Here is a 25,070-nt window from a genome sequence, read left to right as displayed (position 1 = left end):
ATAAAAATATATTAAAATGACAGCTTAAGACTTTGTTTTATATGCGAACACGGTAGGCAATGATAGCTCTAGCAAAAAGCCTTTTAACAATGGTGGTGGTAAAAAAAATATGAACTTCTTTTAGAGATATGGCAATGCCTCACAGCAGATACTACCATCGAGAGTAGACCTTATTAAGCAAATTTTGGCAAAAATCATATTTGAAGATGACAATCTTTTGAAACCAATAGTTCATATTGATGATTTGGTCTTCAATGATTTGTGTGCACCTTGACAAGATGCATTAGTGGTTAAACTATTTGGGAATAATATTGGCTTTCAAGCAATAAAAGGTTGCTTAACACACATTTTGAATTTGGTTGCATGTTTTGATATCCTGGACATTGGCAATAATTTTTACATGATCAAGTTTGATATTGTTGAGGATAAGCAAAAGGTGATAAAAGGAGGCCTTTGAATGATTTTTTTTATCATTACCTGATGGTACAAACATGGATACTAGACTTCATCTTACCCACTGTTAAGATAAACAAAACTTTGGTATGAGTTTCCTTTCTAAGTCTGAATTTAATTTATTATGATAAAAGTATTTTATTATCTTTGGCCAGTGCTATCGGTATCCCTATTAAGGTTGACTCAAACACCTTGGATGTTAGAAGGGGGTGTTTTGCTATAATTTGTGTCTATATTGATTTGAATAAACATGTATTAGTCAGTAAGGTTGGTTTGAAGGGACATTAGTACAAGGTGGAGTATGAAGGTTTGCATAGAATTTGTGCTTCATTTGGATGTTATGGACATTTGGCCAGGGAATGCTTAACATCGTCCAAATTTGTTGATAAAGTCATAGCTATAATGACTTCAGATTTTTCAGCAATAGTAGGCTAATTAATTTTGAGTGCTATGACTACCATTAATACCTCAAATTATCCTCTGTTTATTATGTTAAAATTTTCTATAGAATTCATTATGGGTTACAATTAATTGCGATTTTTTTATTTTGTCAAAACAAGATAATATTGTGATCCATTTGAAAATACTTAAGCCTACTAATAATGTGATCAACTGCTTATGGGCTTTGGGCACTTGATATTAATCTATATAGGATATAGTGTGAGCTTAATCTTTAGGCCCATGATGGGAGGTACCTAGGGTTAATAAATATCAAAGCTAAGTCCATTTTGCTGTCATGAAAACATATTTCATTGCTTTCTATGTTTGTTCCATTGAAAACCAAGTATTAGGAGAGTATGATTAGGCAAAAGAAGACCTTAGCTTTTCACTCACAAAGGATTCGTAGCTTTACGTAGATTGTCTACCTACCAAATAATTTACAATATCTACAAGTAAGTGATTTCATTATTGTTATTCTAAATTCGTATATGGGTATTCTAAATTCATATAATTAGATTTAACTCAATTTATTCCTACACGTTACGCTTGCTAATAATGGAGGGCATAATGTCATGGTTGTCCAAATCAATGTTAATACTGATACATATGTGACCATTAATGATAATGATGTTTTGCATGGAGAATAACTCATTGTCAAGTGCAAACCTCATAATAGAACACATAAGCAAGGGAAATAAAGAAGCAAGTGCTAAAAAGTCAGCACCAATATCAAATTTATGAGAAGAGAGAGAATATGAACATTGCCAACATTAATGCTTGATTTTGTGAGAGAGGCTAATCCAATTGTTGCACTAATAATAATGAGAAAAATCAACCAATAGGAAACATAAAAGCAAAAGTGAGAAAGGATACTATTACAGTCCTGATAGCCAAACACGACTCTAAGATGCATATGATCTCTGTGAAGAATAAAGCCAATGTTCCCAAACCAACCATAAAAGATCACATAAGGCCTTCTTCATCAACACAACTAATTTATACAATTGATTATAGAGTCCAATCAACGGTCAAGATACAAGCTTTGTTACCAAACTGATTTATCTTTCTTAATAATAAGATACAAGTTGACCATAATATGGATATGACTAAACTCATTCCCAACAAATTTAGGACCATAATAATATGTTATCAAACATACCTCTTAATGGCCAAATCGCTGTAATGTAAGCTAAGGACCTCTTTGGCCCCTCCTTTCCCTTAGTCTATTTATAGATTTATTCCATGACTTTTCAATTATTTCATGGAATACTCATGGGGCCTTGGGGGCAAGCTATAAGGTGACATTTTCATAAAGGTGGAATCTTTTTAGGATAATTTAAGCTACAAGCCCTTATTTCTCCAGGAAGTTAATGACCACTCTAGTGGCATTTGGGTTCTCTAATGTGTTACTATTATAACAATTATTCTTATTAACTTTATTCAGCAAACTATCTCTTTCTCCATTAAAAAAAATGTTATTTGGTACTACTCAGTGATTTATGCTTTTCCAACTCCTTTAAATCACAAATTTCTCTAGAACCACTTGAGCGATTTGTGAAATTAAAATTTAGGACCATGACTGTTGTTGGGTGATTTCGATAAAATCTTGAACTCTTCTAAAGTTTCTAGTGACAATTTTAATTGTGGCAAAGCTCTCTTATTAACAAATATGATGTGTACTTATGGAGCTATGAATTTGGATACAGTTGGTGGTTGAGTTACTTGGAGGAAAAAAGTTCAATTTAGTGGTCTTATTTATAAAAAGCTTGATAGATGTATGGCAGACTCGGTTTTGTTTCTCACTCTCTTTTAGATGTGCTCCTCATGCATAATTCAAATCACAATTTTTATTGCTCAGTTATCTGACGTTTAGTAGCAAGAGAGTTTAATTTTTTCATTTTCAAGTCGCTTGATTTTCTCATCCAAATACCTTAATTAAGTTAAACATACTTCGAATTCTACTTCTAAAAATGTTTTTCACAAATTTTATTAGATTCAAGTCAAATCAACCAATTTCAATGAAAAAGTGTTTGGTAATATTTTTAAAAGAAAGAGACATCTTGAGATACAAATAAAGGAGATTCATAAACAACTTGATAACTTTTCACATTCAAATCTCATTATACTTGAAAGAAAGCTTCAGGTGCTCATTAACTAAGTACTTCGCCAAGAGAAAATTCTATAGTACCAAAAGTCAAGAGAGCAATGATTTAAGTTTAAAAATAAAAATACCAAATTCTTTCATACATATATGGTCATAAGGAAGAGAAGGAGCAAGATCCATAACATTAATATTGAGGGTATTTGGTGCTCTAATGAAGATGTTATGAAAAAACAAGCTTTAAAGTTTTTTTTAAAGATTTATTTCAATCTTCTAACTCTAGCCAACCAAAGTATCTACAACTTCCTTATATTTTTCAGGTAGACCATGATCTCTATAATTCCTTAGTTTAGCCTATCTCTATAGAAGATGTTAAAAATGTTATTTTCTCTATGAGCTCATATAAAGCTCCAAAATAGGATGACTTTCAACCAATTTTTTATAAGAATTTCTAGAATGTTATTGAAAAGGATGTGTGGGAGATGGTATCAATGGCCTTTGTTCATGGATTTTTTAACTCTAAGTCTGGCAAAAATGCTAATTATTCTTATTCAGAAAATTGATTCTCCTATGTCTTTTAAGGACTTTCGACCTTTTGGTTTATATAATGTCTTATTCAATACTATCACAAATATTTTGGTAAATAGAATTTAGCTCAATCTAGATAGGGTCATTGATCCTCTTTAGAGTAGTTTTATTCCTAAAAAAGGTACGTTTGATAAAACTTTAATTACCTAGGAGATTGTTCACCTATTTCACAAGAAAAAATAAAAATAAAAAGGTTATATTTTGTTTACTATTGATTTGAAATTTTCTTAGACTTATGCTATTTAACTTTGACTTCCCCTCTCAAATTGTTATTCTTATATACTACCTCAGACCCTCAAGTGAAATAGTGAGAAGTTGGAGTCTTTTGCATCCATAAGAGGGTTAAGATAAGGTGACTCCATGTCTCCTTGCCTTTTCATTTTATGTATGAAAAAAAATTCTCTTTTTATACAACATAAAATAAATGAACATATCTGGTTGCCTATCAAAGTGGATAGGAAAGAACTTGCTATATCTTATCTTTTCTTTGTTGATGATTGCATGTTGTTCACTGAAGCAAAATCATCTCAAATTAAGCTGATAAAAAAGGTCATGGATACATTTTGCAACACATCTAGTCTTAAAGTTAATCTCCAAAAGTCAAGATTTATGACTTTAATTATATCTTGGTAGATTGACAAATATCTTGCTTTCCTATATTCACAAGCAGAACACGAAACAATGATTTTAATTGTATTATTGACATTATCAATTCTAGATTGGTAGGATGAAAATTGAAACTCTTCAAAAGTAGAAAAAGTAACCATGACCCAATCTGTTCTTACATCTATATCCATTTATGCCATGCAAAATCCCTAGATAATATAGATTGTTTGTGATCAAATTGATTCTACCATATGTCATTTCATTTGGGGAGCTAACCATTCTCATTGGATGGACTGAGAGACCATTTCTCGACCAAAGATGCAAGGGAAACTTAATATTCATCTTGCCAGTTAAGTTAATACATCTTTCTTAGAGAAACACACATGAATTTTTTTTTGTTTTTTGTGTGAGAAGCAAAAACTTTGGGTTCAAATGTTAGAATTCAAGTACATATGTTAGTGGGAGGCTATACTTCGATCCTCTACAATTGTGAGAGCATCTTATACATGAAATTCTATAGTAAAAGTCACCAATCACCTTCACTTAGGATTTCAAATAACATCTAGGGAGGGGGTGATATTCCTTTGTTGTATGATAAATGGCTCACAATGGACTATCTTTGCCATGTTGTACCTTATGTGAATGTACAAGACACTCACTTAAGGGTGTGCAGTATTTTTTAGGATGGAATGTGGCATTTTGAGAGATTAGCCATGCCACTACCATTGGAAACTAGAAAACAAATTCATAACTATATTCTTAATAATTACATGAAGGATATGATTATTTGGGAGCCCGTAGGAGATAAAATGTTTATTGTTACTATTACTTTTAAATGACTTATTAACAATAAACACTTTGAGTATGTTTGATTTACTCTTCAAATATAGTTTTCAGTTTTTTAAAATAAATTACAGTAATTTTTACTTATGAATGCAATTGTCTTAAATTCTTAGATGGAACACTTTTCTATCCTTAATAAAACACTTTGTTACTCATAATGGTCATACCCAACTTGTGAATGTAGTAAGTACTTTATCCAATGACCTTACTTAATTTAAGCATGACTAAGTACTTTATCACTCATTGTGGTCCTACATGATACTTGTATTTTAAATTAAAATATATATAATATTTTATTAAATAAAATAACACATAAAAAATTGTTATTTAAGTAGAAATAAATTAGTAAAAAAATAAATGAAAAAAATAAATAATTATTATTGTAACCCATCAAAATTCTAATTATAAAGGCTTTATACTTTACTTTTTTTTTTGTTGGCTTTTATTTTTTTATATAAAATATTTGATGAAATTAATAATTTTATCTTTTGACTTTTTTCACTAATAATTATGTTTCAAAACACAAAAGTTATATTGCAAGAGTCAAAAATTCTTGTAATATGACTAAATATTAATTAAAAAATGTTTGCATTGCTAGGATCTTACAATTAAATTATAAAAAGTACATGTTTAGTTTACTAATTATTATTTTAAAATGATATATAGTCAAAATATATTGACTTCGAAATAATTTAAATATAAATCAAACAAGTAAAATATATTTATATCATCATAAAATCTATCCCATTTGTTACAAAATTAATGTGTTATTCTTGAACGAGGAAATTTTCATAATTCACTCATTTTTAAAGAAAAATTATGACATTTTTTTACGTTAAGTATCTACTTTCCCCTTTAAATACTATCACAAAACATTACTAATTTTGAATTTAATTTTTTTAAGTCATCGTATCAAATATATCTTTGATTCAAATATTTTGTTTATATATATATTTTTAAATTTCTTAATTTTTTTTTATGTTTATTTGATTATTGTTGAATAATATTTGATTATTGATTGCACCGTTATCAAACAATGATAATTTTTTTTATCCAATTTTTGTTAATTTCACTTAAATATAAAACATATGAAAAATTGGCTAATATATCAAATAAACTCATTCAAAACAAATAGATGACGTAATTTAAAAAAATAAAAAAAACCAAAACTTAATATAATCTAAACTGAACGAGTAATACTATAATTAAACCTAAAAATTTCTCAAGCTAATGCAAGTCTTTGAAAAGCAATTGGATCACAATTTTGTTTTATATAAAAAGTAATTTTCTTAAAAGAATCGTCAAAAGTGTTTTATTTACTTTTTTGTTGTTGTTGAAAACTTAGTTAAAACTCTTTAACTTTGAAATGAATTTAACACTTTTGAAAAAATGTGATCATCTAACTGCTTTTCAAAAGCTTGCATTAATTAACACAAAATTTCTCAACATAAATTTAACACTTTTGAGCAAATAGTGTATCATAGTAGAATATAATAGAAAAGGAAACACGTAGCTAGTTTGGGTAACTGGACTTGAATTTTGGATTCCAAATGCAAGAGGCTAGCAGTGAAGTGGACCCATATGTCACCCAGTCCCAGCCCAAGAACGAAGAATAAGAGGCTGTAGGGACAATTTAGCAACGCGATGGATTGCGAAGGGTAAACGAGGAAGCGCCGAAATTGCAGAGTGATGGGCATTGGACAGTGTCTGAGCAGTGACCACACGAAACACAGCCCAAAGCACCGCTTCCAATTATCCAAAAGGGTAAATTGGTCTAAACACACTGCCCATAGAATTCAAATTTTGGATCGTTAGTCGTTACTCACTTACGCCTCACGGGTCCCACCGCAACGAGACAAACAAAATGAGAAAACCGATGGTAGAGTATTACTCTTAGATGAGTTTATTTCTATTTTATTCATTCCAATTAATAATTTTGTTATTTTGTGCAATCGCAAAGCGTCAACACTGAACTGAACACTCGAAGAAATTGAACGCACTCACAACCTTCCTTTCATGAAATGGAACGCACGAGAAACATTTATTTAACTTAAATATAATAATCATAATGGTGTCATTTGGTATTTGAATGAAAACCTGCATTGTAGATTGAGGAAGAAGAGGTGGTGGTGATGATGATGGAGGAGGAAGAGGATATGGAAATAGAGCAGCAGGTGTTTGTTGCTTACGAGATTGACCTGGATTACGAGTTCGATGCGGCTCGCTTCTTCGATTTCAGCGCACAAGAACCTGCGGCTCAAGCTCGCCTAGCCGAACTCTGGTTTCAAGCCGCAGGGAGCTACCCTCCTTCTCGTCCGTTTAACCCTTTCCTTTTTCTCTGTTTATTTGTTTTTCATAAATGCACATTGTTTGGTAAATCATTTTTTGTTTTTCAGCTTTTGTGGCGAGAGAGGACGACGTTAGCGCCCTTTCTCCAGAATCAGAACGTTCGGAATGCGCAACCACCGTCCTCGGTGCCAAATCTAACGTTCCGTCGGGGATTGGATTTTCCCGCTCTGTCTTTTATGGTATGTGATGTTCTCCCTTTGTTCTATTGGTTTTACTAAACTCTATTTGAACTCAACTTTCGAGTGTGTTGTGTTGGAAAGGGCGTTGCTGCTGTCTTACTGATGCTTTCTATTTGTCAGGTTCAAAAGCTGGGAACGTCCCTTGCTTGCCGAGTGGAGTTCTACGAAATGTTGATATGCAACCGTTGCAAGTAACTACAGGTAAATCAATCTTATAGATAGCGTGATGATAGATGTTAGGAGGGTAGTTTTGATAGGAATTTTCTGGTGATTAGGGTAACCGTTACATGTTGTCATTTTGTAGTCCTTCCCCCGTGCATCGATTGATTAGTTGCACCACTACAACTTTGGCTTCATCTGTTTCTTTCTTTTCATCCATTCTATAGTCCAAAGTGCTCATAGTGCTGTTTGAATTATGAACCTTATTTATGTTAAAATTAATGTCTTGTGCCGTGACAGTAACTATAGTTTAGTTTTTTTTTTTTTTGTTTAATTTATAGTTCATTAGATTCTGCCCTTTTATCCTCTATCTCAATGTGGTTCTTTTTTCCCCCTATTTGAGCTTGACATGTGATTACGGCTTTTCAGGACTGACCTTTAGCAGTAAGAAGACAATCAGTGGCAATTTGAATTCTAAGGTTAAATCTGCTGCAGTGAAGGGTTCAACGCTAATGAAACCTACTGCTAGTTTGTTGGCTAAGCAAAATCGGCCCCCTCAAATTGTTGGCTCAAGGTGATTATTGGAGAAACTTGTCCTTTGTCCTTTTTCAAGACATGAATTATTAAAGAAAATCAAATTTTCAAGCAACACTCAATTAGTTGGCAAGCTTTTGAAATGAAGCTTGTCACTGCATTTTTCCATAGGATATCTATTTGCTCAATATGGTGCCATTGATTTAAATGCTATCTAACTTGGGCAATTACTATATGCTTAATGAAGTCATGAATTCTTATTAAGGTGAACTGCTGGAGTATTACTGCATTTATTCCCTACTTTTTCTCTTTTATGCTATGTGTGATGTTTTTTGGCAGTATCTAGCTTTCTAATGCATGGATGCCGAAAAACAACTGCATTTCCTTATATCATTTGCAACGCAACTCTTCCATTGTTCTCAGGTTTCAAGCTCATAACAAAGAAATGAATTTATCTACTTCTGTAGTGGAGAGTCAAGCTGCCAAGCGGCAGAAATTGGAAGGTGGTCTCTTGCGCAAGGTCTGTAAATTATACTATTCTCCTTCTTACTTTGATTATCTAATAATTGAAGAAGTGTTGTCGTATTTGTCTCTGTTCGGCTTAGATATAAGCCAGAAATTGATCCTAAAATTGAACATCTAGTGCTGTAAAGTTTGGTTCAACTCCTAGTAAAGTTGCTGATAATACATTTCTTGTTAACAGTGTTCAATTTTTTTGTTGTATAAGAAATTATTTAAGTCATTGGAGTTTGTTTCATACTTTTCATGGTGAACAGTTTAATAGATTATAGATTATTAAATTAAATTTTAGGCCCATGTTTGGCTGGTAGCATGGAAGTACTTGAACCATGAACTGGGAATTTAAATGTTTCTTAATTACTGATGGCATCCCATTTAATCTAGACAGTGCAATTGAATTGCTTACCATATCTTCCTTTGTGATAGGTTGGTGATGTGAAGCAGCAAGCAAACTTTGTCCACAAGGCACCTAAGAAAGTATGTATGAATTATAATGCAAAATGCTTGGATCTTACCCTAGAAAAAATAGATTGTACTTGCCAAATACATCCTTCATATAACTTGTATGGCGCTCATATTGTACCCACATATATTTTTGCCCACTTTTTTTGTTCTTTATTTCTTTCTCTGTTTAATTTTATAAACAAATGAACAGAAATTCTAACCTTATTGTTTTCCTGATACAACACTGCTGTTATGAGTGAAAATTTATCATATAATGGCTAAGGAAAGTGCTCTTGATTAAGTATCTAAATTTCAAATTTTAAATGCAAGAGCAGTTAAAGTCCTTTGGGCAAAGGGTTGTATATTCTGAGGGATAGGAAAGAGGTTCATGAGATGGTGCTCTATAAATTCGCATATTCTTGCAGGTTGCAACTGTTGATCAAAATTCTGGACATTCCAAGCTGAAGATTACTATTCCTAGAGAGCCTGACCTAGAAACAGCTCTTAGGGCACAGAGGATTAGGTTTGTTATTTTGGCATTTTCTATCATCTTAATGAGATTAATTTTCTCCTCACATATATGAAGTTAAGATATTATATATGTGATTTCCAGACCTAAAAATGGTGCAGAGGCAGAACTTGTGACAGTGGCTGCCCCCGGATTCAAAGCACGCCCATTAAACAGAAAAGTTAGTACTTGCCGTAGGCAGAATTGCTCTTGTTAGGTTAATTTTAGTGTATCTTTTCCATCATTTGCCCTAACTAATTATGCTCATAATCTAGATTCTAAATGCTCCTTCATTTCCACTTCCCAAGAGGAGTACTCCACGAGTGCCAGAATTTCAAGTAAGCTCTTGACACTTGCTTTTGTAGTTCATCCAGTTTTATCACCATTTCATCATGTTGAATGAGAGAAAAGATAAGCATATGCCAAAAACTATTTCAACTACACCACAAGCTTGATATTTATTTAGTGAATATATTTCCTTATTACTACATTCACATGATTCACTGACCCTAGACACTTACACAAAACCTAGACATAATGATAAATGTTTCTAACACATCAATTATTATAAGAATTAAACCAATTATTAATCAGGAGAATAAATTTCTTCTGTATTTATCTTTGAAGCTCAGGATTTTGTGTCTTGCTTCTCAGGAATTTCATCTCAAGACATGGGAGAGGGCCATGCAGCATATGTCTGCTACTTCATCATCTTCACTTCACAGCAATGATAAGGTTAATATAATTTAGTTCATACAATTTTAAGTAGTAACAATCTTTTCTCTTTACAACATTGGTTATTATCAAATGTCAATGTCATTTGGTGTTCTTATACCCAGTATGTGTGTGTCTATATATGTATACTTGATTAGTCTCTGGGAAACTGAAGCTTGCTGGTTGCAGGATTTGGACAAACATTCTGCTGTTTCTGCTCCAGAAAATAGAATCACGGATTTGAGAAGGTAACAAATGCCATAATAAATGTTAGAATTAACATTCTAACTTGATAAATCATGAAACAATGGTACTAACTTCAAAATACTCCTTTGCATAGGCCATCGGCCATGGGTGCTCCAAAGCATGATGGATTGGATTTTGCACATAATTTTAAAGCTCGGCCTCTTAATAAGAAGGTAATGAGATATATTAGTAATACTTTTGGCAAGATACCTGGACTGCAGTTTTATGAAGAAATGAACTAGGAACTTTTAATTATATTTCAGGGGTGTTTTAGTTATGATTTTCAAATTTCTTATGTTTTACCAAGCATCTATCACCAATTAAACTAGTTTATACAATCTGCATTATCAGGATGGAGTTTTTATCATAAAACATGCTTATATATCCTATATCCTTCATACAAACAAATACAAAATTCAGTCTTAAGATATTTTACCAATCAAAATGATTTACTCTTCAAAGTAATTCATGTTGAAGATGAAATAACTTCAATATCACGTAGAAAAACATACTGTTATGATGAAATTTAACAATCAAAGAACTTATATTTTTTCACCAGCCAGGTTTCTTCTTCTTTCTGAAACTGGTTTGTCAAGAAAACTTTGTGTAAATCTTGAAGTTATTGTACTGAAAGTCAATATAAGTAATGTGAATGAAAGAATGACAAATCTAATTAGCTTATAATATTTTCTTTTATTTATTGTTATTATGAATTGAAGTAGTTCCTTGAAAGGTGTCACTGGAAACGTTTCAGTTCAGATGAACTTCTATTAGAATTCTTCATTTTCATTCTGTTATTCATATCAAGTAGAAAACCTTTCTTTCCCGTTATTTATTTGATCCACTGTACTACTACCAACTGTAAAGTGCTCGTGCAGATACTTTCAAGTAAAGGAGATATTGGTGTTTTCCGGAACAAAAAGCAGGAAACCACCGTGCCAACGGTGAGTTGGTTCATTTGTTTATTCACTCTTTACTTTGATATTGGTCCAGACTCTGGATAGAAAAAATATACCAATATCACATCTTGCTTTGATTCATACAGGAATTTAATTTCCATACAGAAAAGAGGGTTCAGCATAACCCACCAATTGAACTCTTTACCAAGGTAAATTCATGCAAATCTTTTTCTTGCTCCTTAATTTTCTTTTCTTGCAATTTCTTAATTACTCTAGATCCGTTTTGCAGTAAAAGTTCTTCACTTCATCGGCATTGTTACTTTTGATAAAAGATATTTAATTCCACCATTCTCATTCATTCTCCTTTCATTAAATGTTAGCAGCTGTCCCTGACATCTGAAATCCAGTCAAATACTGGATCTCAATTGACACTGCCCCGGCATTCCAGGGTGTTCATAGAGGTTTTACTTCTGTAATTTTAAATTGAATGTGGCAGTCGTGGATTTTTTTCATTGGATTTGGTATCATACTGAGTTATTTGTTTCTGGATGCAAGGATTCTAAAGAAAATATAGGAAGTTCTTTTCATCTGGATGTAAAGGTAATATAATAGGACTCCTTAAAGAATAGTTGTTGCCTTTTCATTCAAATCCGTAGTTGTCTTTTCTCCCCTTCAATCTTTAACACTATTCTATTCCTTACTTATGCATCATAGACATTAAATTTCATCTTTTAGTTGACGTGAATGGTGTAGGAAACGCCTTTCATATTTGGTGGAAAGCAAGTTCATAGTGGGCCTGATGGTTGCATGAGTGAAGCTAGTACTCTGTTCGCTGCAAGGAGGTATGGCTAATTGATACTACTACTACTACTGTTCATGTTTGATTGATACATTTGATTAGTTATATTATCAACTCTCAACGCAATGGTGCAGGAGCTTGGGAATTCGATGACAGCAACTACCAATGAGGGCCAACGTGCCACAAGATTTTTGTTATGGCAGCAGAATTTTCTTTGCTGAGTTGAAGTTCAAAAGCAACATATCTGAATCTAACAGGCACATAACAACTCTTCTCAGATTTTTTTTGTACACAGAATCTTAGAAATTTTGTTAATTGTTAAGACATTGTAGTTACCATACCAAATGTCTGCTTCTCTTGTATCTTGTACAACTACCTCCAAATCACAATCTTATAATAAAATCGTTTACAGATTACAGGCAAGTGTATTATAGCCCTTAAACCTATAATCCACCTTTTAAAATTGCATGAACATATTGTCCTCTAATTTGCATTTCTGTTACATATACATTTGTGGTATCTAAGAAACAAGATGGCTGTTGCGTCCATGACAACGTTAAGAATAGGAGTAATAAACTTATAAATGAATTAAATATTATACTTGTAAAACTTACTACAACATTCATCTGCTTGATGAATTTATTACATTGTTCCCAATTATAAAAAAAATCTCATCATTCGTGTACAGATTAACATTCAAATTTAGCTTCCTCGAGTATAATTTGCGTCAACACTAAGAAATTGTTTACTCATCCCACACCATGTTAACTATTATCATAGTTTGATAATCGTTAACCGAGAAATGATATCATATTCTGAAAAAGAAATGAAAACTAGATTAACATTCACTTTTTAACTTTACAATATTCCTTTAAGCGATTATTGTAACACGTGGATCATACTTTCTAACAAAATCGAAGTGAGGAATTGATGAAAATTGGCGTTAAAGATAGTCTAAGGACCCGTCCTATAAAATGAGCCTTGAATATGTTATCAACTAACTATCTTAAAATTTTGAATTTATTTCATGAAGAGACTTCAATGATTTTATAGTATATTTCTATTACATTTTCTCAATGTAGGGTTTTTGTTGCCTTGAAACGAGGATACATTCTCACTTACGTTGTGCTGAAATTAAAATTTTTTTATTAGCAGAATCGGGTGACAACGGATCAATGATGGACCTCTAGACCATTAGGTCATAGAAGCTTTGATACCATATTAAGAGCTAACTATCTTTAAAGCTCAACTTATTAGCTGAAATAATGTAAATAACTATTTCATATTATATTTCTAATAAAAGGATTATCAGAGTCTTGGGTTGGAACCTTTTTGGTCCCACGCTTCATGGCATAGGCCTTGTTCAAAGGTTTCTCCCGGCTAAGCCTCCTCTTAGTTAAGGCAATGAAAAGATCATTTTGGGAACAAGGTGTGCCAAACTAAAGCATGAAGAAGGTTGAACACCAGCAAAACAGACACCATTTTTTATGACATTAATGAAAACTCATGGACACAGCCCTTGTTTATGACGGGAGGGACCTGCTCTGCAATCTGCATATGAGAAAGGTATAAGGTTATCTTTGGCCTTGCATTATTATGTTCAGCAGTGAGCAACCTTATTTGGACCATTCTAAGGAGATGTCATTTTTTATACGTGTCACGGGAACTGATAAGAGTAGTAGTTTCTTTGGTTGATGGAGATGGTTGCTTGGAAGGGAATTGAAGTGAATCCAAGTCTCTGCTTTAGCTTTGTAAAATAAAATAAAAAGTGGGTTAGGAGATGGACAACCCGTGAGTGAAAATCTTTTGAATTTTGTAGCTTTGGATTCCTTCGTCTTCTTGTTAAGTGGTGCAAAGTACCTACCCTTCATGCGAACCACTTCCCAGCATGCCACGGGAATCAACCTCTGAACTCGTATGTAGAGCATGTACAAATGTTTGCTCTATTCTGTTTTGGTTTGGAAGTTTTTTTTCGTTTTCTTCTTCTGAATTTTCTGCTCATTTATGCGCCATCTATTCTATTAAATTATAATAATTTTTTATTTTATTTATGTAAAATAATTATTACATTTTAAATAATTATATGTATGGAACTTAACAGATAATTTTTTTACGATAAAAGTATATTTTTAAATGAATTTAAAATATATAAATGAACTAAAATAAGTTTAAATTGTCAAATTTATAAGCATAATATCCATTGTAACATAAAAGCAAGGGATATTTATCATGCCAAATTTGAATTCAAAAGACTCTGTTACTATTTCAAACATCGTTTAATTTAATCTCGATTCTTCAATACCTATTTGTATTATTACAGAGACCGAATTGGGTTGAAAGGGAAAAAAATGACTTTGAAAAAGATAGCAAACATTGATTTCGACGGATAAGTGTTATAAGACGAGTTGGGATAAATTAGTCCATTTACCACTCCCCTTAATTAGGACATTAACAGAGCCATAATCATTTTACAATGCAAAGCCAAACCAGGGAATTCTTTTAATAAATTGAAGTAAACTTGCGACCATAATGAACTAATAAATTTCAACTTATTAATCAAGTCGCATAATCATTCGTCACTTTCTTCCAAAATTAAATGTATTGACTATGTACAAAAGTCAAATATATTGCATCAGCTTTTCAACTAGGTTACTCCACCTTAGGTGGAAACTTAACAAGCCAAGTTTTAAATTAAAAGTTTCTCAGTTGAGAGAGATACAATCCAACCATCAACCAGCTTGATAGCGTACTGCTTCGTCAAATTCCAATAGATTAGGCCAAACGCGTAGAAATAACGTCGATTTTCAACGTTTCAGAAAGTGGATAATGTAGAACCATGATTCCATGAACCCCTTAAAGCTCAGCCCAATGTTACTAAAAGACTGGTGATTGGCGAGTGCAAAAACTGCTTCGGAATACATGCCCATATATGGTGGTAATCTTTGCAGAAATGAAACTAATAAATTAATTTAGCAAACACCCACTAACCAATATTTGATTTTGGAAGCTTCTTAATGCAGAAATAGATAGAAAATGAAGACGCCTGTATGGTAAATACAGAATAAGCCGAACACGAATTAGCACAAGTATAAAATTTAAGAACAGTATCACAGATGTTTTTCATACTGCTTTAAAACTTTTATTTTGATTTAAAAATAACTTAGAAAACATCTTTTGTATTCTTATCTCAAATTTATCCTTTATACAATCCAATAAACTTTAGGCATTGGGGAATGACCACCATGGTAATGGAAATTCTGATGAATTGGGCACTAGATAACATGTAAAGAAGTTTACATTTCAGTGCCGTATCCAGTTGACATATGAGAACAAACTCTTAAATACTCCAAATTCCATCGAATTCACAAGTTTTATACTCGCAAAGAACGAATATGCAAAGGACATCAAGTATTAAAATCTTGCTATGGCAACTGAAATCAATCCCTTGGAATTCATGTAGATAATGAGTATTTCTATAAGGGTTATTTCCCTTTTAATAAATTTTTGCTTATCCCGAAAAAAGAAGAAGAAGAAATCAGACCAAGAATTATACTGTGTTCAAAAACCACCTTAATGTTGTAGTTTCCAATAGAACGTGTCACTTTTCATGTTAAAACCACTTTAAACTGAGCAACAAGATACTACTAAACAACTTCATTTGTTAAAATGAGGATCGATCTTAGTTCTTTTAAGCAAGAAATAAAATTCTGTTTATGGACTTAAATGCAGTGTTCTACTAGCCAGAAAAACTAAATAATCTTGGCTGTCCAATGGCTTTATGTTCATGCCAATTCATTTACAATAACTGAACTGAAACTATTACCTCGTAAGTTTCTTCCGCTGATCATTTGTGCCATTGCAAAATCATGACCAATTACCTTAATGAGCAAATTTTTAGTAATGATTTCAGGGTTATCCTTTCTGCTTCGTAATTATTTTAAAATAATGTATTTCGAACTGCAAATGAGGAGCAATCTCAACAAAACAACGCAAGAATCGTTTGAATTACTATAAATGCAAAACAACGCAAAAAAGAAAATCTAATTCCTTAATAGAGAAAATCCTACATAGAATACGATAATAAGTTTGTATTCTCAATGTTAGAAGACAATCAACAGAAGGAGGCAAACCATGCAAGAACTATAAAGTCCACAACATATATCCAAAGCTTCAAATTTCATAAAGGCAAAGAATATAGAGCAGAACTGAAGCAATGGATGATGTGATTGACAAAAAAAAGTGGAGAATAATTTTCCCCCCTCACCAAATACATAAGGAAACCTTTCACCATTGAATCGTGTATCAGTGTTGCCAAATGACATCGATCATCTTATAAGATTACACAAGGGCAAGAAAAAGATCGAATTTAAATTCCCTTCACCACCCCTAGTCCCCCTAAACCAACATAAAAAAAAAGGGGACTAAAAAGAGAAAAAGAGTACAACACTTCCCCTTACCCTTTCTTCCTATACAACACCAACTACTGTAATTTAATCAACCAAAATAAAAAATAAATCGTGCAATATTAATAATAAAAGAAAAGCCACCGTGTTTTCGGACATTAAAACAAATAGAAAAGAAATGAATTTTGAGAATTATCTGTCAATGAGTTGTAACTTTGGATCTCTTCTTGGCCTCACTGTACAGCACCACACCCATGATTGTAACCGCGAATCCCGTCATGCCCATCACCGTAACGGGATTCCTGAATATCAAAACCGAAACTACAGCCGCCACAGCCGCTTTAGCGTTTCCCAACACTTGCAATGTCAATGCACTCGTGTGTTTAGTAACCAAAAAATTCGTAAGATTCACCAAATAAGCCACAGTTGCATTCCCAACCAACAAGAAAACGATAAACCAATCTCCCTTTGCCTTCTGAAGCGTAACGTACGCCACATTCCCTTCAATATAGAGAGTAAAAGGAAGCAAGATGAGAGCAGCCATTGGAGCCATATACAGAAGCAAGTTCATGGAATGAAGCTTCTCCGACTCAGAAGTCAACAAAATCCCCTGAACCACGGATTTCAAAGCACGACCCGCAGTTGAACCAACGCAAACCAAAAACCCAAACAAATGGAACAAAGGCTCACTGTTGCTGGCAACAACGATTCCAAACACTACAGGCAAAAGGGCCAAGTAAACCTCACCGGACTCCTTCTTACAAGTGATTAAAAATGCGAAAACCGCAGTGAAAAACGGTGTCGTGGCTCCAATGGCTTGGTTGAAGGAAACGGGAAGGTACCTGAGGGAAGTGTTGCCACAAACAACGGAGAAGCAGAAGATGGCGCTGAGAGCGAAGATCTTGAGGAACTGTTTCTTGGAGTGGATGTGTTGCAAGGGAACGAGGTCGAGGAAGTTAATGGCGACGTAACTGTAGGCAGCGCAAGACAACATGTGAAGCATTGTCAGGAAGATGGGGTAGCGGAAACCATAGATGCTGAGAAGGTACTTGTTCAGAAGGAGGACTCCGATGTTGGAGAGGTACCATGATGCAATGATGGTGGCGGTTAACATGGTCGGAGAGAAGGTAGTTCCGACGCCCCATGACTGACATTGCCGTGCATCTCCCGGTGGAGTCGCCGGAATGTCAAGGACTTGGTCGGAGACTTTGGGGTCCACCAACCTGGGGTTGCTCATTCTGCGGGTGGTCCATGTCTGCGCTTCCACCATTGAAAGAAAGGAACGTTATTTCTCTCTCTGGGATGGTGGGGCGTTGGAGAGAGAGCTAGGATCTGAGATGATTGGTTGGGTGAGAGTGATAAAGAGTTCAATCCAAGTTGCGAAGGGATCTAATCGTACGGTGTCTCTTCAGATTTGAGTTTATGGAGGGTTTGTAGCCGTTGGATGGGGAGAGTTTGGATGACAGGGTTCAGATTTTAGAACTCCAAGGCTCTAAAATAAGTTGCAGTGTCGGCGTAGAATCCCTTTCCTCAGCCAATGTTTCTTCCTTCCTGTATAAACTGTGGGGGGAAGTTTTGTAAGAAAATATTATAGTAAAATGCTTTTATTTTTTAATTATTAAATTATCATATTATTTTCGTTCTATTTTAAAAATTTAGACGAAAAACTGTAAACATATATTTTAACTATTTTTTTATATAAAAATTTGAAAATATTAATAAAACAAATAATTCATAACTCTAATTGATAAAAATAATTGAACTAAAAGCTTATAATTGTATAAATAATTAATGTGTACTATAAAATACATAAAAATTATGTTAGTAAAATATTAAATCACACTTATTTTATTTATTTATATATATTTTAATTATTTAAATAAATAATAAATATTTTTATTTATCTATAATTATTAATTAAATATTTTTTACTTATATATTATCAAACAAATAATTAATTAAATAATAAAATAATAGAAATTAAATTTTTCTCTCACATATATTTTAAAATAAGAATAAAAATAATTTTTTTTCGATTGCTAACTTTTAAAAGTTATAAATTTTATTTACTTTTTTATTTATAAAAAATTATCAATTTATTAACTTAGTCAATAAATTATAATATCTTAAATAAATTATAAGTTTATGTTACTAAATAATTATATGTTAATGTAAATATTTTTCTGTTTAATGTTAATACGTGTTTTAATGATAATAAAAAATACGAACCATTTAATAAAAAGTATAGTTTATGTAATAAAAATATAATATTTATTTTTTTAATTTTAAAAGTTAAATTAAAAGGTATAAATAAAAATATTTTTTTATCAACTTTTATACTATAAATAATAATTTACTATTTTAAAACTGAATTATTTAATGATGTTATTTTTTTTTCATAATTCCTCTCATATATATTTTAAAATTAAGATTAACTGAGAATAATGTGTAAATTATATTCTCACACTATAATAGTTTCATCATTTTTTTGGTTAATTTTTGTTCTAAAATTTAAAAACTAAAATTATTATTTAACTTTTTCTGCTTATTTTATATAAATTTTTGTATTTATAAATATTTATATATTTTTTATCTTTCAATTTTATAAATTATATATATATATATATATATATATATATCTTAAAATAAAATAGATGCTAGTGACTAAACTAGTTTTTATATTATAGGACATGCTACAAATTTGAGCAAGTTTGGTACATATTTACCACTATCGAAGGACGAAGGCTTTTTACTGTAACATGTGGAGTAAGTTAATGCACAAGAGTCTCTTTATTTAGAGTGAAATATAATAAGATAAAATCACATAGTCTATCAAATTTTATGCTGTCATTATTTAGTGTAGTATATAGTAAGATAAAATCATCTAATCTATCGAATTATACTATGAATGTAAGAAAAAAATTACGGAGTCTTAGTTGACTGGGTAAGGCATAATTATAATGTTTTGTATCAGCTTAAATAATAATAACAAAAAAAAAGAAAACATAGTTGAAAGAGATCTCCTCCAATTATGTCTTTGATTGTTCTCAATAATCCTTGTAAGAATATTAATTGTTGCAATAATTCGTCTTGGGCTGTTAGGCCCGTTCAATATAAAAAAAAAAAAGAAGAAGGAAAGTGTTACGCCACAAAAACAAAAAAGGAAAGTGTTGATGTTGTAATTAAAAAGCGCTAACGTTTTAATATAATATTTTAAATAGCATTAACAAAATACAAAAAAGCAAATAAAATTAAAAAATGAACTATCTAGCTAGTCTAATTTAATATGCTATTAATATAATTGAATTGATAAATTTTATATTATATTTGAATCAATTTAAACTGAACTGCAAATTTTTTCATTTAAAAAAATTATAAAGATCACAAAAATAATTTATAAATGCTAATTGTTGTCTATATCAAAGAGATCACAAACCTTTCCTGGTTCAAATACTTCAAAACTTTATTTAATATAGATGTAAAAGTTGTCTCTGTGTGTACCTCATCAACACCGAGAATCACATATGGATGTTTGGGCGATGCGTTATATAGAACTAACTACCTCGTCCATAAAAATCAACGAGCAATCAATTATTGTATAAACAATATAACTAAAATAAAAAAAAGAAAAATTAGATGAACACCATGTTTGTGGCTTAATTTAATTACCTATTATCTCAAAATTAATATTTTTTTCTCTCTTTTTGTTACAACAATCATCTTATTTTATGTCTTTCTTTTTACTATTTCTTTGTTGTGTAAGAATTATACAAATTTATCGTACAAGCTTTTATCTTGATCTTGTGGTACTGCTACACACCTAGCTGTACATGGACAACTAGCAAGCCGTCCAAGGCCAACAAATAGCAAGTCCTTATTTTTCAAGTAGTGTGGCCAACTGGGCATAGTTAATCACATCCATTTTTTGTTATTACACTCTATATGTATATATGCATGTCACAGACCAAGCACAAGTCATAGCAATTACAGCTTTCTATTTCTTTAGTAAATTCCAACTATGGAAAAAAGCAAGCACGTTGTGGAGCTTGCAATGCTTCTTGGCCTCATCATTTTCATGCTTAGTGTCAATCCAACTTCAACTGCTGAAGAGCATGGCAACAACTTGTTGACTTACATTGTTCATGTCAAAAAGCCCGAGGATGGAACTTCTCTTCAATCCCAAGAGTTGCACAACTGGTACCACTCCTTCCTTCCACAAACCTCTACCAAGGATCGAATGGTTTTCTCTTACAGCAACGTGGCCTCAGGATTTGCCGTGAAGTTGACCCCAGAAGAAGCAAAAGCTCTTCAAGAGAAAGAAGAGGTTGTCTCAGCCAGACCCGAAAGGACACTTTCCTTGCACACAACTCACTCTCCAACTTTCTTGGGGCTGCGACAAGGTGTAGGATTATGGAACAATTCCAACCTTGGCAAAGGTGTCATAATTGGAGTAATAGACACGGGTATATACCCCTTTCATCCATCTTTCAATGATGAAGGGATGCCACCTCCACCAACAAAGTGGAAAGGCTTTTGTGAATTCACAGGGGAGAGGACATGCAACAACAAGCTCATTGGTGCAAGGAATCTTCTCAAGAGCGCTATTGAAGAGCCTCCTTTTGAAAACTTGTTCCACGGAACCCACACTGCCGCTGAGGCTGCTGGAAGATTTGTCGAGAATGCTAGTGTTTTTGGCAATGCTCAAGGTACTGCAGCTGGCATGGCACCCAATGCTCACATAGCAATGTACAAAGTGTGCAATGACAAAGTGCTGTGCACTGAAAGTGCTATCTTAGCTGCAATGGACATAGCCATTGAGGATGGTGTGGATGTTCTTTCTCTCTCCCTAGGTTTAGGCTCTCTTCCATTCTTTGAAGATCCAATTGCGATTGGTGCATTTACCGCCATTCAGAAAGGAATCTTTGTTAGTTGTTCAGCTGCAAATGATGGCCCCAACTATAGCACTTTATCAAACGAGGCCCCTTGGATTCTCACCGTTGGTGCAAGCACAATTGACAGAAAAATAGCAGCATCAGCAGTGCTTGGAAACGGTTTAGAATATGAAGGAGAATCTCTGCTCCAACCCAAAGACTTTCCTCCACGTTTGTTGCCACTCGTGTATGCGGGTGCAAATGGAAACCAATCCTCTTCTTTCTGCACCAAAGGATCCTTAAAATCCGTTGATGTTAAGGGAAAGGTGGTGCTGTGTGACATAGGTGGAGGCGTTCTAAGTGTTGTCAAAGGACAAGAAGTTCTAGATGCTGGTGGTGTGGCCATGATCCTAGCAAACCCAGAATCCTTAGGCTTCAGTACCTTTGCTGTTGCTCATATTCTCCCTGCTGTGGAAGTGAGTTACGCTGCTGGTTTGGCCATCAAAGCTTACATAAACTCAACCTATTCACCAACCACAACAGTGTTATTCAAAGGAACAGTGATTGGTGATTCACTTGCTCCCACAGTTGTTTCATTTTCTTCAAGGGGTCCAAGCCAAGCAAGCCCAGGCATTCTAAAACCTGACATTCTAGGACCCGGAGTGAACATTCTAGCTGCATGGGCTTTGTCTGTAGACAACAAAATCCCAGCATATAACATGGTTTCGGGAACTTCTATGTCATGCCCTCACCTCAGTGGCATTGCTGCTTTGCTCAAAAGTGCACACCCTGATTGGTCCCCTGCAGCCATAAAATCAGCAATCATGACAACTGCTAACACACTCAACCTTGGAGGCCAACCCATATTGGATCAGAGGCTTCTACCTGCTGACATTTTTGCCACTGGTGCAGGCCATGTTAACCCTCTCAAAGCCAATGATCCAGGCCTTGTTTATGATATCCAGCCAGAGGATTACATTCCTTATTTGTGTGGTTTGGGGTACGCGGATAAAGAAATTGGAATTCTTGTGCAAAGGAGAGTGAGTTGCTCTAGTATAAAAGCCATACCACAAGCACAACTCAATTACCCTTCCTTTTCTATTTTATTGGGCTCTAGTTCTCAGTACTATACAAGAACGTTGACCAATGTTGGACCTGCTAATTCAACTTACAGTGTAGATCTCGAGGTGCCTTTGGCCTTGGGTATGAGCGTAAACCCGAGGCAGATAACATTTACGGAGGTGAAGCAGAAGATTACGTACTCAGTGGAATTTATTCCTCAAATTAAAGAAAATAGAGGCAACCATACTTTTGCTCAGGGTTCTCTCACGTGGGTTTCTGATAAACATGCTGTTAGGATCCCCATATCTATCATTTTCAAGTGAAACATACTTCATGTATGAAGCCAGAGGTTGTCATCAAGAAATAAAGAAGGGAATGAATGAACGAATGTCCGTGAAAATTCAAGAGATACTTTAATATATGTGTTAACTTACGCCCCTTTGTAGAAGTTCATTAATTCAATAGCAAATTAATTTTTATGTTAAGATCTCAAAGGGTTTGAAATGCACCAGCATTTCTTATTATTATTATTATTATTATTTGTAATGGAAATTGTTTTTTTCTTCTTCTTCTAAATATATAGTTTTTGCTCAAAATGTCTGCGCCCTTACTCCTCAGATCTAATCCAAACGTTTCTCATGATCTTTCTTAAGGCCCGGTGGGTGGATCTTAATTTATGAGTGAATTTAACACAAAATGAATTTCTTTTGAATTGCGATTATCCCGATGGTATTGAAATACATCGATAAAGGTTGTCTTTAAATAGGAGCACAACTTTCTTGTGATTTATTCACTGTTCGCCATTTGACCAATGAATATACAAGCATGAAATTCAATCAATAATAGAGGAGAAGTTATATGTTGGTGACGAAAAACCCTTGACTGTTCAAGAATATGTCGTTGCTTATGAATCTCATGATTAATCTCGTCATTCTGGTTGATAATATGCTTTTGAAATGACTTTTAATTATTTTTTGTTGTTTTATTAGATCATTATCATAATTAATAATTAGTTGTTACATTTTAAGAATAATTTAGTTTGTTATCGATATTTTAGTTGCATAATTAATATAATTAATTTTTATTTTTTTGAGTTATTATAAATGTTACATTACTCTTGAATAAAGTTAAATTCTTTTTCTATTCATTCTCTTCACAATTATGCATATTTTTCTTTTTTTACTATTTAATCAAATTTTTATAAGTTGTTATTCCTATCTTTGATGGAGAAAAATATGATATCTATACTATCAAATTGGAGATTTATTTAGAGACTTTGGATCTTTGAGAAGTTGTTGAAGAGGATTATAAAGTTCTTCCACTACCGCACAATCTTATCATAATCTAAATAAAAAGTCATAAGGAGAGAAAAACACATAAAGCAAAGGTAAAATCATGTATTTTTGGTTAGTGTTTCAACAACTACCTTTACTAAGATTATGATTTTAAAAATAGCAAAGGCAATTTATGATTGTCTTAAGAAAGAATTTGAAGTATGCAAGTGTTGAATTTGATAAAAGAATTTAAATTTCAAAAAAAGAAAGAGTTTGAGGTAGTCAAAATATACTTAGACAGGTTGCTTGATATAGCTAACAACTTAAGATTACTAGGTATTGAGTTTATTGATTTTAAAATTGTAGAAAAAAAATTATTCTTGTAATAGTGCTTGAAAGATTTGAGATTGCAATCACCACCTTAGAAAATATCAAATATTTGTCCGGTGAAACTTTTAAATATCTTACAAGCACAAGAGTAAAGGTGTGCAATGAGATAAAAAGGTGCTTTTGAGAAAGTCTTACATGTCACATATCATGAAAGTGTAAGATACAACAATAATAAAGCTTATCTTCTGATAGGGTCAGACGCAGCACAAGGGTACCCAAACCAAACCCACGTTACGTGGACTAAGTCATATTATTTTATTGTTGTTTTTATCCTTTATCGTTTCTTTTATTCCGTAAGTAATAATTCTTGTTAGATCCTTATCTTTTGGCCATCTATTTAGGGAAGTTGTTACAAAGGCCATAGTATTTATAATTCTGTCAATCAGCTTTGGAGAATAATAAGAATTCAGCATATTCATTTTGGTTACTTACGCTCAAAACGTGAGAATCCAGGTACCTTGAGATCGTATCAATTGGTATCAGAGAGCCAGGTTGCGATCATATCAACACCTTGCTCGTATACATGGCCACCAACAGAGAATGGTATGAGAACTTGGAGAACTCGATGGGAGAACTTCGTGAATCAGTGGAACGGATCTTGGACATGCTCGCTAACAAAAAGGCAAAGCGCAAACACTGCCGGGTGCAAAGTGGTACAGGATCATCCTCCTCATCTTCATCAACGGGA

The 25,070-nt window shown here is 33.0% G+C and overlaps 3 protein-coding genes and 1 long non-coding RNA gene across 5 annotated transcripts; 3 read left to right on the top strand and 1 right to left on the bottom strand.

The window, feature by feature from the left end:
* The first annotated feature begins 6,977 nt into the window (after positions 1-6,977).
* Positions 6,978-23,721, top strand: LOC113868621. The gene is made up of 3 exons (XR_003505399.1): positions 6,978-7,103; positions 13,332-13,334; positions 23,708-23,721. It is a non-coding gene; the product is annotated as an uncharacterized LOC113868621 (long non-coding RNA).
* LOC113868619 (protein TPX2-like) lies at positions 7,090-12,757 on the top strand. Of its 2 annotated transcripts, XM_027504369.1 has the most exons (18): positions 7,090-7,345; positions 7,429-7,560; positions 7,681-7,761; positions 8,149-8,293; positions 8,677-8,773; positions 9,199-9,249; positions 9,642-9,739; positions 9,830-9,905; positions 10,000-10,062; positions 10,379-10,459; positions 10,628-10,686; positions 10,779-10,857; positions 11,563-11,628; positions 11,730-11,792; positions 11,967-12,044; positions 12,139-12,183; positions 12,337-12,425; positions 12,517-12,757. In XM_027504369.1, the coding sequence occupies exons 1-18, from the start codon at positions 7,165-7,167 to the stop codon at positions 12,533-12,535; spliced, it is 1,503 nt and encodes a 500-aa protein (XP_027360170.1). In that variant the 5' UTR covers positions 7,090-7,164; the 3' UTR covers positions 12,536-12,757. The 2 variants fall into 2 exon arrangements, with proteins under 2 accessions (XP_027360170.1, XP_027360171.1); XM_027504370.1 differs by lacking the exon at positions 12,517-12,757 and having other exon boundaries at positions 12,149-12,183; positions 12,337-12,426.
* On the bottom strand, positions 16,683-18,119 carry LOC113868620 (probable sugar phosphate/phosphate translocator At1g12500). Its single transcript, XM_027504371.1, has one exon. The coding sequence runs from the start codon at positions 18,053-18,055 to the stop codon at positions 16,985-16,987; it is 1,071 nt and encodes a 356-aa protein (XP_027360172.1). The 5' UTR covers positions 18,056-18,119; the 3' UTR covers positions 16,683-16,984.
* Positions 20,804-23,041, top strand: LOC113868618 (subtilisin-like protease SBT1.2). Its single transcript, XM_027504368.1, has one exon. It carries the CDS (start codon positions 20,804-20,806, stop codon positions 23,039-23,041), a length of 2,238 nt encoding a protein of 745 aa, XP_027360169.1.
* Positions 23,722-25,070: the final 1,349 nt, after the last annotated feature.

This window comes from Abrus precatorius, unplaced genomic scaffold, assembly GCF_003935025.1.
Source record: "Abrus precatorius isolate BTA unplaced genomic scaffold, Abrus_2018 Scaffold6, whole genome shotgun sequence".
In the NCBI taxonomy this organism is placed as follows: Eukaryota; Viridiplantae; Streptophyta; class Magnoliopsida; order Fabales; family Fabaceae; genus Abrus; species Abrus precatorius.
Note: the sequence above shows the minus strand (reverse complement) of the source record. Positions and strands in the feature narration are given on the sequence as shown.